Source organism: Erinaceus europaeus, chromosome 1 (assembly GCF_950295315.1).
Source record: "Erinaceus europaeus chromosome 1, mEriEur2.1, whole genome shotgun sequence".
NCBI classification, from domain to species: domain Eukaryota; kingdom Metazoa; phylum Chordata; class Mammalia; order Eulipotyphla; family Erinaceidae; genus Erinaceus; species Erinaceus europaeus.
Genome location: NC_080162.1, coordinates 185,671,560 through 185,689,697, shown reverse-complemented (window position 1 = coordinate 185,689,697; position 18,138 = coordinate 185,671,560). Strand labels below are relative to the sequence as shown.

Genomic DNA, 18,138 nt, shown 5'->3' with positions numbered 1-18,138 from the left:
ACAAAAGGAAATAAATAAATATTTTGAAAGAATAAAATTTTAATCTTTAGTCATTAAGTAATCCCCTGACCTCTTTTGCATGCGAAAATCAATTTTGCATTGGTTAAAATTTTCTTTTTATTGTTATTGGAATAAAAATACATGCTATAGGGGCTGGGTGGTGGTGCACCTGGTTGAGCACACATGTTACAGTGCACAAGGACACAGGTTCAAGCCCTGGTCCCCACCTGCAGGGGGAAAGCTTCACAAGTGGTGAAGCAGGACTGCAGGTGTCTCTCTGTCTCCCTCTCTATCACCCCCTTCCCTCTCAATTTCTGGCTGTCTCTATCCAACAAATAAAGATAAGCCAAAATAAAGACTTAAAAAAATACATGTTATGAAAATGTTAGTTAATGAGTTTTAAATGTTCTATTTAGTAACATCATGAACATACACAATATTGCGCAACCATTTTCATTATCCTTCTGACCAAACAGGAATTTTATACTTACTTAAATTCTTTTACATATATATTTATTTATTTATTCCCTTTTGTTTTCCTTGTTGTTTTATTGTTGCAGTTATTATTGTTGTTGTTATTGATGTTGTTGTAGTTGGATAGGACAGAGAGAAATGGAGAGGGGAGGGGAAGACAGAGGGGGGAGAGAAAGATAGACACCTGCAGACCTGCAGACCTGCAGACCTGCAGACCTGCAGGTGGGGAGCCAGGGGCTTGAACTGGGATCCGTAATCTGGTCCTTGCGCTTCACATCTTGTGCGTCTAACGAGCTGCGCTACCACCCGACTCCCACTTACTGAAATTCTGTACTCATGCCTCCTCCTCCAGTTTCTAACAGCCTTTATTTTACTTTATGTCTCTGTGAGTTAATCTATTCTAGATTTTCATAAAAGTGGAATAAAATATTTGATAGTTTTGCTGCTTTCATATGTTAGGTTTTTAAGTATTTTAAATGTATATATCAAAGTATTCTTTATATATTTAACATCAAACACTTCCTGGTATGTGCTCCTCATTTAATTGATCTTCCAGAGAATGTGTTGGTAGGCAATGAAAAAATCACTTTAGGCAAAGAAGAAAATGTAAGAGATCTAAGTTAGATTTATGTTGTAGGAAGTGCAAACCTTCATAATACACATTATAATTGTTCTGATAATAATCATAAAATTTAGTATTTAGTTCTGATGGAGTAGACACGTTCTATATTTTTGCTAATTTAAGATGAAAATTGAAAATTATTTTTTGAGTGTAAAAAATATTGATGTGTATATCCCAGGTCCATACACAAAGTTAAGTAAAGGCTCTAATGGATAAGCTATCTCTCAGTCTCCAAAATTTATTTTATTCTTTCTTTCTCCCTTCGTTCCTCCTCCCCCCGCCTCTCCTTTCTTTATCTCTTTCCAACTTTCTAGAATGAGACTAAAAAATACTCCATGTTTATGCAGTTTCAATGATCAAATCCAGAGGCCAATGCCTGAAAGACATGTACTCAGTTTCCTAGTTTCCCAATGCCTCCCTCTTCTCTCTTGCACTATTAGAGTGGTTGTATGTAGTATAAAACAACATAAATATCCCTCACAAAACTTAGACTCAATTGAGAGTAGGTAGGTAATAAGGAAGATAAATGAGTTGATTTGATAGTCAGTAAGAAAATATGCAAGTGAGGGGGTAGGAAAAAGATGGCAAATGTTTAACAAACTGAGGAGGAAAGCATTACTAAGGAGAACCAAGAAAGACCCAAGAGAATTAAGGGAGCAAATGACACAGAATTGTGGAGAAGAGGTGCTGCTGACTCATAGGCACAGGAAAGCAAAGATCATGAGTTAGAAGCAAAGATCTTCTGCCCGTAGGCTATCAAAGAGTCATGGGTGACCAGAGTAAAATGAGTGAGGGAGAAAAGAGCAGTAAATGGGATGAGAAATAGAAAGAACTTGGTTATCCCAATTAGGCCATTAAGCAAAGGAATAACATGATCCGATTATATAGTGAGAAACTGCTCTGCCTGTGTGTTGAATAGACCATTACTGTAGGCAAAGGGCAGAAGCAGAGACACCAGTCAGAAAACTACTGCAGTGACCCAGGTGAAAGATGGATGCCACTTAAGTGTCTTGAGGGCAGCTTAGGAGATATAAAAGTGTCAGTCTGTATGTATTGATCTATGAAGACAGAACCTAAAGTTATTTATCTCTACTGCTGTAAAAAAAAGAGAAAAAGAGCAGTAATGATGATGTTAGGGAAGTAGCTAGAGAATACGTACCTGGTAAAGGGACAATTATTTGGACCAATTGTGCACCCCCTTGACCATATATAGCATATATTGTCATGTGATTGAACAAAGTAGGCATTGTTTTGCTCAAAGAGAGAAATGCTTTCTGAACAATATAACGTAATTTTTTTTCTTAAGGAAAAATAATACTTACAGAAATTGTTTTCATTGGCCAAATGTGGCATTATCGTTGGACAAATAGAAGAGGAGCCAGTGACATAAACTTGATATTTGTATATCGCATATTTATGGGAGAGTTAATCTGGCATATGGGAACATATAATAAACAGTTGAAATACTTGATATCATGTAAATGTAGGTATACCTGTAACTCACAAAACTGTGATGTGTATTTGGCAATGTATACTTTATACACTTACTCAAAGTATAACCCCAGCTTCCAAATATAGTTCCCTAATAAATGGTCAATTCCAATGCCACAGTACAGTAGTAGCTTTTGTAAGCAAATCAAAAGGTGAGCTCAATTTTCAATTAATTAAGAAAATATGAAAAGTATTCAATATCCAAGAGTGTTTTCATATTACTAAAGTGGTACAGTTTAATTTACTATAAATAGCAACAGATTTGTTCTTCTTGTAAGCTTAGAAGCAAAGGATTCGATTGAATGAATTTGCATACTGTGATGAATACTAGTTGACTTTTAATGTGAGGGAAGGACTTAGTATAGATATGAGAATCATGAAGATAGAAAGAAGACAATGGGGGATAGGTGGTGGCACCTCTGTTTGAGCAAGCACTTTATACTGCACAAGAACCTGGGGTCAAGTCCCCAGTCCCCACACTGCAGATAAGAAAGCTGTGACATTTCACAAATGGTGCTGTGGTATCTCTTTCTTCCTCTCCTATCTCACCATTCCTTTTCAGTATCTTTCTCTATCAAAAACAAATAAATAAAAATATTTTTAAATTTCTTTATTGGGGAATTAATGGTTTACAGCCAACAGTAAAATAGAATAGTTTATACATGTGTAACATTTCTCAATTTTCCATATAACATATCAACCTCCACTAGGTCCTCCTCTGCCATCATGTTCCAGGACCTGAACTCTCCCCTTCCCCACCCCAGAGTCTTTTACTTTGGTGTAATATACCAAATTAAAAATATTTTTTAAGTTCACTTTAAATGCACTCAATAATTTTCAGTTTCTTATTTTCTCAGCTCAGTACTTTAATTTATTCTTTGCTATTTTAATACTATGGAACACTATACTTTTCTTTCAATAATAATAATATTCATTTGACAACATGGACATTGACTACATTAGTATAAAAAAGTAAATGCATCAAAATTTGCAAAATTAAAATAAATATGAAAGATGGATGAAAAGTTTATATGGCAAATACAGAAATTTATTCTTTTAAAATCTGCATTTACTTTAGTGTCTATACAGCTTTTTTCTTTATTATAGAAAATAAGAAAACAGGATTTTCTTGTTTCTTAGAACATGGATAAGTTTTAATCCTTAAACTAAGAAATTTATTTTCTGTTCAAACCAAAATTCATCATTCTTCTTAAAAATTAGAACAACAATAAACTTGTTATGTGGTTTGTAGATGTTAACACAGTATATCTTCTATTGATTTGTAGCATTAGATGCTTTTAATAAAAAACTTGACAAATCTTATCATTAATGGTATATAACCCTGAACTCTAATTTTACATTGTGTTATTTCAAAAGCAGATAATAAGTAATAAATTTTGAGCCTCCACACTGGGGGAAGCTAAGGTGCTGCGGTGTTTTTCCCTCTCTGTGGGTGTGTTTAAGTCTCTGCCTCAATTTATCTAAAAAAGTTGTACTAGAGTAGTGAAGTAACACACACACATACACACACGCACACTATACATACAGAGCAAGAGATATACACATACTGAATAGAATAACATGATTTTGAAAGTAATATAATATCAAATGTCCTTTTAGATGTTCCTCTTACATATCAAGCAGAAGGAAGCCGGCAAGCTTTGAAAGTTTACTTCTACATTGATAGTTACCATTTTGAACAACTCCCTCAACGATTGAAAAATGGAGGAGGATTTAAAATTCATCCTGTTCTTTTTGCTCAAGGTAAACTGGTTATCCATTTATGCTTTGTCTATTTAGATTTTACTATCTAATATTAATTATAAAAACTAAATTTGCCATAACTATCATAATCTCATTCAGAAATTGCCATATAGTACCTCGGTAACAAATTCATATACTTTGGGGGATATTTATTAAGAAAAGTTTCACTATAGCTTAAATATTTGTCAAAGAAGTATGCAGCGTTTTTTACATGGAAAGACAGGCTTAAGCTGTTTGGATAAATAGAGATAAATTTGGCTTAAAGAAATTAACAATAAGTGTCAACTGCAGTAGAAGAAATTAGCAAAAGTAAGAAAACTTTTTTGGTACACTTAATTCCAAACTAGATTATTACTCAGTCTTTCATATTTCATGATTATCTATCTATCTATCTATCTCTCATCTATCTTTTTTATTAATATACTATAGTCATAAGATTGCATAAATTTCTCTGGATAGTGCCACAGTACATTTCACTTTTCTACATTTGAGTTATCAAGGGCTGCACTGGTTTTGCAATGGAATTTTTATATTCTAGTAAAATATGAAGACAGTAGAGGGGAAAATTCAGCTTCTGCAGCTGGAAAACAGACAAGCATATACAATCTGATTTCTCTACCTGATATTATTTTATTCTGAAAGTCAAATCATTCTTCTTTCAGTTGGCATAGGCATCAAACACACACTTGGCATTCAGTATAGTTATACAGGGGACAATTTCAGTGTAGATAAAGATCTCTAGGGTTATTAGAAGGTATGATAATTTTTCTTTGGAGATCAGAGAGGGTCAATGTAGATAATAAAGGATTCTTTTTCTGTCTTAGTTTATTAATTACAGAAACTGAACCAAATCAGACCTTCATTTGATATTATAGGGTCACTTCAGAAGCGGTGAAGCAGGTAGGTGTCTATCTTTCCTCCTTTCTGTCTTCCCCTCCTCTCTCGATTTCTCGCTGTCCTATCCAACACCAATAGCTATGACAACAATAGCAGTAACAACTACTACAACAAGGGCAACAAAATGGGAAAAACAGCCTCCAGGAACAGTGGATTTATAGTGCAGGCACTGAGCCCCAGCAATAACCCTGGAAGTAAAAAAGGGATATTTTAATATACACTATTTTAAAAGCCACTCTAAAAGGTAGACAGTTTTAGAAGTTGGGGAGGATTGCTAGTCTGGAATGTTAATTTCTTCAACATTTAACCAAGCTTACAGTCATTAAATCTTCTTTGCTGTTTTTCTTTCTCTCACTCTCCCGTTTTTAGTAATTCTGTCATTGAAATCATTACTGAGATGACAGATGGCATTAAGCATTTTTTTCTAAATAATGTTGCATTAGTGACTTATCAGCCATAAATAGCTGAATATTCATATCCAGTGGCAAATATGCACAAAGAAAAGAAAATTTTGAAAGCTTAAACTCTATTTTATAATTCTGCCTTAAAATCTTTTATAAAAATAATCCTAACAGTATATTACATCAGTAAATATAATATTATTTAAAATATAATTTGAGAAAAGTTATAGCAAATGTTAGATTTGAGTGTTCTTATAGCAGCAACATATGAAATATGATTTGAATGCCCATCAGTAGAAAGGGATTCTTCTCTAATTGAATTCACAAGTAGGTCAAGTCTGATGCACATGTATGTTAGTAAGAAGTCTTTTTTAAAGGGATGCAGGAGTTACTCTGTATTCATAAAATTCCCATGGGAAATCATTAGTAGCTATTAATGTTCAACAAATTGACAGAAGGACAAGAAATTCATACCTTGCCTGAATAGTGAGTACCATCTGCTAACTGAAAACACTGGTAACTTAAAAGATTTCAAATGCAGTCTATTTCTGTGCACTTTCATTATTATTATTTATTTATAAAAAGAAAACACCGATAAAACCATAGGATAAGAGGGGCACAACTCCACACAGTTCCCACCACCAGAACTCCATATCCCATCCCTCCTTTGATAGCTTTCCTGTTCTTTAACCCTCTGGGAGTACGGACCCAAGGTCACTGTGGGATGCAGAACGTGGAACTTCTGGCTTCTCTAATTGCTTCCCGACTGAACATGGGCATTACAGGTTGATCCATTCTCTCAGCCTGCCTCTCTCTTTCTCTAGTGGGGCGGGGTTCTAGGGAAGTGGAGCTCCAGGACATATTGGTGGGATCGACTGTCCAGGAAAATCTGGTTGGCATCATGCTAGCATCTGGAGCCTGGTGAATAAAAAGAGAGTTAACATAGAAAGCCAAACAAGTTGTTGACTAATCATGAACCTAAAGGCTGGAGTAGTGCAGATGAAGAGTTGGGGGCTGGTCACCATTCTGTAGATAGCTAGTAGGCATATTTTAGTTATATTCCAAGGGGCCTGTGGCTATACTAGTTTTTTTTTTTTTCCTGAGCCTGAAATCTGTGCACTTTTTAATATCAAGAGCTTTACTTTTCTGTGTACATGTATACATGGGCCTTTGTAAGCACATAATAAAAGTTAGAGGAATATAAATGTTTCCTCGAATTTAATAAATTCAGTCTTCCAACTACTGGCTCTACTACCATAGAAAAGAGCAACTTTGGGGCTGGCAGGTGGCACACCTGGTTGAGCACACATATTACAGTGCACAAGGACCCAGGTTTGAGCCCCCAGTCCCCACCTGTAGGGGGAATGCTTTGTAAGAGGTGAAGCAGTGTTGCAAATACAGTAAATAAAAAATAAAGATAACAACTTTTTTAAAAATAAAAGAGCAAATTTGCTGTCAACACTGCATTTTTTCTCCCTTTATGGGTGCTTGGGCAAAAGTGAGCATACTAGTTGAAGAGATGGGACCAACTATTAATCTGGAAAATTCAGGGCTGAAGGAAATCATGTAATCTTTTAGAAAACATATTGCTTCAGGAAGACAAAAGTAATGCAGCTAAAACTAGTGATCGAGATTTTCCATGGGAGAAACACAGAAACAGTCAGACAATGGGGGCCAGGCAGTGGCACACCTGGTTAAGCGCACACATTACAGTGTGCAAGATCCCACTTTCATGCCCCTGGTCCTCACCTACAGGGGGAAAGCTTTGTGAGCGGTGAAGCAGAGCTCTAGGTGTCTCTCTGTTTCCTTCACTATCTTCTCTTCCTATCCTCAATTTTTCTGTCTCTGTCCAATAAACAAATGCATAAGATCACAGTGAAATGACTTCCTGCTAGTTGGTTTGTTAATTCTGTTGGGATTTTTAATCCCTGATAACATATAGCAAGTAAATATAAACTGGGTGAAAATGGAAATACAAGAGTATAGCAGGTCCTTGAACAACATTTTTCTTTCATAGTCCTTGATGAGGGGAAAAATTTCTTGACCAAGGCCACAGTCTGAAGAATTTGCATGTTCTCCCCTTGTCTACATTGTTTCTCTCTCTAGATAATTCAGTTTCTTTTCACAACTCAAAGATATACACATTAGTTAATTGCTGTATGTCAGTGATTCCAGTCTGAGTGAGCTGGGGTGTGAGTACACACTGCAATGGAAGGATGTTTTGTCCTGGATGGATTCCCACATTGTGCCCAGAGCTGCTAGGGTAGACTCTTGCCATGCTACACCTGCAACAGAATAGACAGGTGGAAGATAAATTTGTGAGTGAATGAATGAAAACATAACTTAGTAATAAAAGTGTCTCGGATTCTTATTTAGAAGTCTGTTTTGAGGGGTCAAGTGGCGGTGCACCTGGTTGAGCACACATGTTACAAGACTCATGGGCCTGGATTTGAGCCCCTGATCCCTACCTGCAGCGGGGGAGGGCTTCGCCAGGGGTGTAACAGTGTTGCAGATGTCTCTCTCTGTCTTTCTCACCCCTTTCCCTTTTGGCTGTTTCTAGCCAATAAGTAAATAAAGATAAGTAAAAAAAAAAATAAGTCTGTTTTTGTGACTAGAAAATGCCATAAGAACTCAAATGTTCTGTATATCAATGAACCCACTGTAAAATTGCTCTTGTTTTATGTAGTTTTATTTAAAAATCACAATTACTAGGAATCCAACGATCATTATGTTAATGGAAAACAGATACTCAGGGCCTCTCCTTTCACCCTGCTGGTTTTTTGCTTTGTTTTGTTTTGCTTTGCTTTGCTTCCTTCCTTTCTATTTTTTTTCTTTATTGGGGATTAATGTTTTATAGTCCACAGTAAATACAGTAGTCTGTACATGCATAACATTTCCCAGTTTTGTACATAACAATACAACCCCCACTAGGTCCTCTGCCATCATGTTCCAGGACCTGAGCCCTGCCCCCCACCCCCACCTACCCCAGAGTCTTTATGTTGGTGTAATACACCAACTCCAGTCCAAGTTTGCTTAGTGTTTTCTCTTCTGACCTGCTGGTTTATTTTCATGCTGTCTTTTTGTTGCTCTCATGACTGGATACATATTTATGACTTGGGGAAGCAAGTACCTGTGCTTGGTCCTTCACCAAACCCATTAAGTCAGAATCTCTAGATTGTGGGTCTCTAGTAGACGTATATTTTAAAAGCTTTCTTTGCTGCAATTATTCAGTTAAATCATTGCTTTAATAAATCAATTCATTTTCTTTCAAAAATATTTTGTTATGTGAGATGATGATGACTGGAATCTCAGAGGACCAGAGCACTGCTACCTCTGACCTAAGATGATGGTGGGGATTTTGGTTTCTGGGGCCTCACACATAAACTTGATGATCTAATAAGCATTTTAGTTCCCTGACACCACATGAATTTATGTCAGTTTTCCTCATTTCTAGATTTTGAGAGCATGGGTTAGGACAAAATGGCTGAGCCTTTTTGCTTTTGCATTTGCAGGCAACCCCTCGAAGGTTGTTGTGATCATGAGTGCTGCAGTTTTCTCTCACAAACACTAAAGATGTGCTAGAGCTGAAAGCTGAGGAAAATCTTGCAGCAGTCATCAAACCAAAACTATAGATCCAGCATCTCTCTGAGTGGAAGACTGAGAGCATCAGTCATGGTGCTTGTCTTGCACCCTAGATCCATGACTTTGTATTAAGGACTGTGAGTCCTCAGGGTGCTGGGCCTCTAAGGGGGCCTCTCTTTCAGGGGAGGAAAATTTAGGGAAAAAAAAGTTAACGAAACAGTTTCTTTTTAAATAGCAGTAAATAACCAAGGTAAACATGTGAAATTGGAGTATTGTCCTCCTCTTCCTTGTTTTCAATATGGATTTTATGTTCTCAATAGGGAAACTATCTTGTTTTGTTCATTTCCCCACAGTGCCAACACAGACTATAAAATTTGGCATGAAACTCTTAGCAAACTTGCTAGACTTTTTTCCCATTAAAATGGTTGTATAGTAATGTATTTTTTCTATTGTTTATTTGGAAATATTGTCAAGAAATGTAAATGTAATGGGAATGTCAATTTATAGGAAAGTAAGCATAGTTGATTAAAACCTCATTTGTTTATATATTTTGTATAGTTGTTTTTGTGCTATAAAGCACTTTTAGAGCAGGACAGGATATTCCAGTCAAAACTGGGCCATCAAGACTTTTGTCAAAATTAGACCACAGCATTTTCTTGTTCTTTCACCACCAGTTTTTCCTGCTATCCCTTGTTAGTATTCTTTCAGTCTCGGTGATTTGAAGTCACAAATTGAAGTGCCCTTGCCTGACACCTAAGAACAACACTTTTCTTAGTTAGACAAATTCCTGTTTGGCTAAGCAGAGTGTTTATCTTGTGGCAATGAATTAGATAATGCCTCTAAGGCATTTGATGTGTTATATAGTTCATAAACCACTTTCAATAAATAAGGGTAATCTTGAGCTCACAATACTATTGTTTAATTTTTCCCCATTAACAGATAACTGTAGTTGCTAAGTATTCTTCCTATTTTACAAATGAGGAATCTAAAGAACTCAGTAATTAACATGTCCAAGGTCATAAAGCCACTAAAGGAGTGGAGATTGTGTTTTTCACTTCAAGATAAGGCCTTTCTTTGTTAGCTTTGCAGCTAATAAGGGTAATTCACATAGAGATATGACTATTGATGAGCTGAAAACTCTTAGAGTATTTGCCTTTCACAAATAGTATTCTATTAACGAAAGTTAAAGTGGGGTGTGTGTGACGTTTGCTTTATGAAGAAGACTTCCTTTTATTTCTCTTTTTAAATATTTATTTATTTATTCCCTTTTGTTGCCATTGTTTTATTGTTGTATTTATTATTGTTCCTATTGATGTCATTATTGTTGGATAGGACAGAGAAATGGAGAGAGGTGGGGAGACAGAGAGGGGGAGAGAAAGACACCGGCAGACCTGCTTCACTGCCTGTGAAGTGACTCCCCTGCAGGTGGGGAGCCGGGGCTTGAACCCAGATCCTTATGCTGGTCCTTGCACTTTGCACCATGTGCACTTAACCCACTGTGCTATCGCCCGACTCCCTTTTATTTCTTGTGTGTACTCGGGATCAGGCGCTTGCTGGAAAAGTTGCAGATATCATAATTAGCATGGAAGTCACATGGAATAAGTAAACAATTTTTGAAAAAAGCCACCACTTTGTTTCCCTGTATGGAAGCAAACATAATAAGCTTTCTAATTTTCTGCATATGGTTTCCCCAGTTTTAAAGAATTAAAGCTGTTTTAAAAGTTCTAATTGAGCAATATTGTATAAATTGGCTGTTTTCATAGTGCTCTAAAATTGTTTATTAGCTTAGAAAAGATAGCAAACTAAAATTTGTGGTGATTTTTCTGTTTTCACTCCCCTATTGTGATATACTTCTGCCAATTTGATGAAAACGTATTACTTAGTTGAGAATTTAGTTTAAATGCATAATCTTTTTTATGATAGATTTTTCAATGGTTTGCTGAAAATTAAAGAAGTTAATAGATGGCAATGTATTTTAGTAAAATAACATTTTCAAACCACATGCATTGCCATTCCTTTTTTTTTTTTTTTTTTGGCCATTTCTTCATAGAAGAAATTCGTATATTTCTAAACTCTGTTATGTGGTTCATTTCCACTCCAAAATGATAAAAATAACACCATGTAATTTTTAAAAAATTTTTTATTTATAAAAAGAAAACATTGACAAAACCATAGGATAAGAGGGGTACAGCTTCACACAATTCCCACTGCCAGACCTCCGTATACCAACCCCTCCCCTGATAGCTTTCCTATTCTTTAACCCTCTGGGAGTATGGACCCAGGGTCATTGTGGGATAAAGAAGGTAGAAGGTCTGGCTTCTGTAATTGCTTCTCCGCTGAACATGAGCATTGACAGGTTGATCCATACTCTCAGCCTGTCTCTCTCTTTCCATAATGGGGAAGGGCTCTGGGGAAGGAGAGCTCCAAGGCACATTGGTGGGGTTGTCTGTCCAAGGAAATCACCATATAAAATTTTAAAGAAAAAAGAAACACTCAGCTAACTAAATGTGTTAGTAAGGATGGAATATAAAATTAAAACAAAGACATTAAAAATAAAAGGAAATCTATGTGCTCTTTTAGTTTTCACAAAATTAACTGATCATTTGAGTTAATACTCTAAGATTTCATTACATATATATTATTTAGTGACTCATAAAATAATTGAAACTGCAAGAAAGTTGATAGACATACAAATCCACAATTTCATTGTCTTACTTTTCTGGAAAATACTTTATTTATGTATATATATATATATATATATATATTTGTGTATATGAATTTACATATATAATTTGTGAATATGTGCATATTTATGGCTTTACATTTAAATAATTTACTTAAAATTTGAATTTACCATCACAAAATCATGAGCAAAATGCTTTAAAAATAGAAGACAATTTAAATTAGACCTACCTCTGCCTACTTTTTAATTCTTTTTTTTTTCATTTCTGTAGCATATGGAGAAATTGAGAGTGGGAAGGGAGAGGGAGGGAGAGAGAAAGAGAGAGACACCTGCAACCTTTTCACTACTCATGAAACTTTTCCCCTGTAAGTAGGGGCTAGAGTCTTGAACCTAGATCCTTAAGCATGGTAATGTTTGCACTCAACTGGGTATGCCACCTCTTAGGCCTTTACCATTGCCTACTTAAATATAATGACCAAATATATGATATTTATTTTGAGATCATAAACATTATTTCATTTTAGACTGGTTAAAGATGTTTGCATGCATATGTAGTCATATTGAGTGCTCCTGCTTAACTCAGTTACCACCCATTGTTAAATTTACACCAAACACGGAAACTGAATGGTAAAGTTACATAACAGTTATATTTGCTTGTTTACATAGCACTAGAAAGCATGGAAGGATATTACTATCGAGATAAGGTTTCAGTAGAAGAATTTCAAGCCCAAATAAATGCTGCCTCACTGGAAAAGGTCAAACAGTACCACCAGAAACTCAGGTATGTAATCATCCCATATTGTTAGGTAAGTTTTGCTTTCTAAACTTTGATAGGAGGACATGAATATTTTTTATGTTATACATTACATTTGATGATAATTTTTTAAACTACTTTTATTTATTTGTTATTGGATAGAGGCAGAGAGAAATTGAGAAGGGGAGGAATGGTAGAGAGGGAAAGAAAAGAGAGACGCCTGCAGCCCTGCTTCACCACTCACAAAGCTTCCCCTGGCAGATGGGGACCAGGGGCTTGAACCTAGGTCTTTGTATACTGTAGTGTGTGTGCTCAACCAGGTGCGCCACCATCTTGCCCCCATTTGATGATAATTTTTATGCAGAGTCACTTTATTTCATTTTTAATATTTCAGATAGTCAGTGTACTTGTTTCAAATAGAAGTAATTAAAATGAATTTAATTTTAATGTTTTGACTTCCAAAGATAAAGAGATTAAACATTTATTAGACCATCTCTAGGGAAAAAATAAAGCTCTGACATATTTGATAGTGGTGTCTCTAAGGAGCTTTAGTGTATTGAGAGAAAAATAGTTTCTTGTATGTAGCATTAAACAGCTGGCAACCTCACGTGGAGAATAAGACATGTTCTACTTGGAAAATATGACATAATGTGGACTTGATATTGGAAAACTATTCTCCCTCCCTCCTTCCTAGTCTTTCTCCTGGGCTTTTTTGTTTGTTTGTTCACTTCATTCCACCATTTTTTAAATTGATTTAATAATAATTGACAAGACTGTAGGATTAGAGGGGTAAAATTTCACACAATTCCCACCACCAGAGTTCCACATCCCCTCCCCTCCATAGGAAGCTTTCCTATTCTTTATCCCTCTGGGAGCATGGACCTAGGATCACTGTGGAGTGCAGAAGGTGGAAGGTCTAGCTTCTGTAATTGCTTCTCCACTAGACATGGGCCTTGGCAGATCAATCCATACTCCCAGCCTGTTTCTGTCTTTCCCTAGTGGAGCAGGGCTCTGGAGAAGTTGAGTTCCAGGGTACATTGCAAGGTCTTCTGCCCAGGGAAGTCAAGTTGGCATCATGGTAGCATCTGTAACTTGGTGGCTGAAAAAGCATTAAGATATAAAGCAGAAAAAAATGATTAATAATAAGGAACCTAAAGGTAAGAATATAGCAGATGAGACTTAGGATCTGATGCTCTCAGCTAAGAGCCCTTACTAACTTTTCTATGATTATTAATTTATTTTCCTCTGAAAATCTAAAGAGATACTCATGATCATGAGTAAAATATCTCCTAGATACTCCCAATTATATTACCTGGTCTAGATCACTTTTTCTCAAAGGTATGCTATGTATTTGCTTATTTCAAAGGGAGGGGGTAAATTTTGATTTCGTAAGCAGTTCTTAAGAAATCAAATTATGTTGGGAGTCGGGCTGTAGCACAGCGGGTTAAGCGCAGGTGGCGCTAAGCTCAAGGACCGGCATCTGGATCCCGGTTCGAGCCCCCGGCTCCCCACCTGCAGGCAGGTCCCTTCACAGGCGGTGAAGCAGGTCTGCAGGTGTCTGTCTTTCTCTCCCCCTCTCTGTCTTCCCCTCCTCTCTCCATTTCTCTCTGTCCTATCCAACAACAATGACATCAATAATAACTACAACAATAAAACAACAAGGGCAACAAAAGGAAATAAATAAAATAAAAAAAAGAAATCAAATTGTATTATCTTTCTCTCCCTTTCTAACTCCCTCTCTCCACTGAATTTCTCTCTGTCATATCCAATAAAATTATATGTATATACATAGGTCATGATAACCAGACCACATACCAAAGTTTAAAAATTGTCAATCACAGTGCTTTGGTGAATTAAAATAATTGTCTAATAAGCCAATGAGTTTCATTTCATAATTCATATTTTTTCAGATAACTTTATTGGGGAACTAATGGTTTATAGGACAGTTGTTGACAATGAGGGAGAAACACAAAGGGGGGGGGAGAGAGAGAGAGAGAGAACAAACATGAACTAGGTCATCACTTTGGCATATGTAATGACAGAGATTAAACTAGTATTTCATGCTTTCAAGCCTCTGTGTCATCTGCTAGCTACCATAATCCACATTTTAAAGCAAACTCATATAAAATTAGCCAAATAATAATTGGTAAGATCCAGATTTAAACCAATGACTAGTTTTTCTGTAAATTCCACAGTTTTACTATCGTGCTAGTTAAGCCATCTTAGTGAATGAAGTCAACATTAGACAGTGAGAGAGCCTCTGCTACTATGCTGTAGTTGTATAAGTGCATAAGTGCCCTGAATTTCTTTGATTCTCTATCACCAATTATTCATTTAGGGAGGACTTAAATATTAGGTAGTACTTTCTCTCTGTCTCTATCAAACAAGCAAAAATAAATATTAAAAAACATTCCAAGTATAAATGATTCTAAATATATTTGACAATATTTATGGCATATACCTTCTTGCCAAGCTAAATCATGTTCTTTGTTTTTTTTTTTTTTTCAACTATTAGGAAATAGGGATTGACCAAGAGATGGTTCATAGTGTACATATCCTTTACCATATGTAAGGACACTGGGTCAATCCCTGACCACCATCTAGGAGAACCAGTCAACAAGGAAGCTTCACAAGTGGTGCTCTGATATTTCTTTTTTTCCTTGCTTGTTTGTCTCTCCCTATCTCTCACCCATCTTCTGGAAAAAAAAATACATTGAGAATGTAGAAATGAATTATGGAGACACAGAGCCCCAGTACTAACCCTGGTGACAAAACTTAATGAATGTTAAAACTAAAGTAAATTCCTATTTTTACATTTATAAGATGGAATACATCCTAGCTTTTAGAAATGATAGAATGTATTGCCTTTTGCTACAACATGGGTGGAACTGGAGGGGATCTTGCTAAGTGAGACAAATTAGAAGAACATGAATGAATACCATACAGGCTCACTCATCTATGAGATTTAAGAGACAAAGAGAGCAAAACAGTTTAACATTTATGAACCTGTGTCCTATGCCTGCAAGTCTGGGGTCACTAAGGGAAAGGGGAAGGTCACGAAGGATGTGCGGGGATGCCTTGGTGATGGGTGAGGTGTGCTAGTATATATTTTGGGAGGCAACAGACTGGGAGGCACCATTAAGATAACCACAGACTTAAAATATTCCTAGTAAAAATTATTTTTAAAAGAAATTAAACATATATCTATATATCTGTATATCCTTTATCAACAACAACAAAAAAAATAGCAACTTGTAAAATATTTAGCTCAAAATAGAACCAAGAAATTCAGGAGGACATTTCCTTTATTCCTCACTGTCACTATTTTATTCTTTTTTTCTTTTTTAAATTATATTTATTTATTTACTTTTTATTTATTACATAGAGACAGCCAGAAGTTGAGAGGGAAGAGAATGATAAAGAGGGAGAGAGCAGAGAGGCACCTGCAACACTGCTTCACCACTCGCAGTGCTTTCGCCCTACACGTGGGGACCAGGGGCTTGAACCCTGGTCTTTGCGCATTGTAATATGTGTGCTCAACCCAGTGCACTACCACCTGGCCCCTATTTTATTCTTTCTCTGCTACCCCAGGCTTACCTTTTATTTGCTTTGATTATGATCCATTATCCCCATTAGCTTTATTTTTTTCTTGCCCTACATAAGTGTAATTTACTATTATCCAAATCCTTTCATTTCACTGCATCCTGTTTATTAGCAAAAAGCACCACTGCCCAGTGACCAATGAGATAAAATGTAAATGTGAACAGTCATTTTTGTACTAGTTCTTTTAAGTTGAGGGGGTCTAAATTGTTATTTTTAAGTCATTATTTCAATGAAAAGCCATCAGTAAAAATAAAATAAAAGAGAACATATAGGATTCCAATTACTCAGACCATTTCTTATTTTTATGGAATGACAAACTCACAGTGAATATTTAGGTGTTTCGGCTTTAGGTTTCTACATATAAATTCAGTATCTTTACAAAAAGAAGACAGGATCTTCAAAGCAAATATTATCTTCAAATGTTCTTTTGTGCATAAAGTAGGACACATTTTCTTTAGAGAAGGTCTTTTAATTCAAAACACATTTTATATAAATATAAGGAGGCTGAGATTTTGTTTTTTTCTTTATAAGAAATGCTGCACAGATACCAGTATCAGAGATTTATATTTGAACAACATTTTTTTTTCAACTGATTAATGTCTGGACATACCGATGTGTTTTGGCTATTGCCCTGAGAGCGCCACCATGAAATGTCATTTCTCTCTATCTTTGGGGGGAAAGTTCCAGTGAACTCCTTCTCCTGCTTAAGATAAATATGAAGGACAGCAAGGGCTTACTGGTGTTTCGTGTAAACTATCCAACAGCAAAAGACAATGTAGAATGATGGCAAGATTCAGCCTGTGTACCTGTCTCAAGCACTATGAACTATTGCCATCCCTGAATTCTGTCTTCAATCCATAAAACACGTTCTCGTTTTCTTACTTGAGTCTGCGACCAGTTATCCAAGTTTGAGGTGGAAAGTTTTTCTTGTTCTGTTACTGAAGAGCTGTGAAAAGTGCCTTAAATCAACAAGAGTATATGTTAAATGAAATCTGAACAAGAGCATACAAGAGAGAACATTAATTAGAAAGCATAGAATGCCTTTACCCTCAATTGCTTTTCTTTATAAATATCCAACTTTTAGAATTATGAATCAGTGTGACATCTTTTTTTTTTATTATGGGAAACATTCCAAATGCTTTATTATCTCCTGTATAGAAATATTATATCTGTTCTCCATTCTGTCTTTCAACTTAATTCCATTTTTATTCTACATGCTGCATATTTCTATTTCTCTAAGATTACCTATAAAGTGAATGAGACTTCTTAAGAACTGAGGACTTCATTATTATAATTTTTGTCTTCTCTGAATTATTTTTTCAGTGGCAGGAGAAAACAAAATATACAAGGAATTTGAATGTGTTTATAATCTTTACTTTTTAATTAACTACTTGTTTATTAGATAGAGGCAAAGAAATTGAGAGGGAAGAGGGACATAGACAGAGACAGACCTACAACACTGCTTCACTGTTTACAAAGATTTCCCCCTACAGATGTGAACCAGGGGCTTGAACTTGGGCCCTTACTCATTGTAACATTTGCATTTAGATGGGTGTGCCACCATTCATTTCCTGTGTTTATACTCTTTAAAGGTTTTATTTGCTTCTGTCTTACAAATATATAATTTATATAAAGTATCTAACTAACTGGAACACAGACCTTAACATCCATAAGAATCTGTGTTCAGTTTCCTGTACCACATGGGATAGCCAAGCATGACAGGTGTCGCTCCATCTATCTGTGTCTCTTTCTAATCCCCCCCCCAATTTGGTCCCTTTTATTCTTTCTTTATGTTTTTTTTTCCTCCAGAATTAGCCCTGGGGCTTTGTGCCAGCACTATGAATTCACCATTACTGGCAACCATTTT

At 35.9% G+C, this 18,138-nt stretch overlaps 1 protein-coding gene across 3 annotated transcripts in view; it reads left to right on the top strand.

The window, feature by feature from the left end:
* The window catches only part of PREX2 (phosphatidylinositol-3,4,5-trisphosphate dependent Rac exchange factor 2), a 300,270-nt gene that overhangs the window by 215,297 nt on the left and 66,835 nt on the right, over positions 1 to 18,138 (top strand). For all 3 annotated transcript variants that reach the window (XM_060200550.1, XM_007527146.3, XM_060200558.1), the window contains exons 34-35: positions 4,208 to 4,351; positions 12,581 to 12,695. In XM_060200550.1, coding sequence (XP_060056533.1) covers positions 4,208 to 4,351; positions 12,581 to 12,695 — 259 coding nt within the window. The remainder of the gene's footprint in view (positions 1 to 4,207; positions 4,352 to 12,580; positions 12,696 to 18,138) is intronic.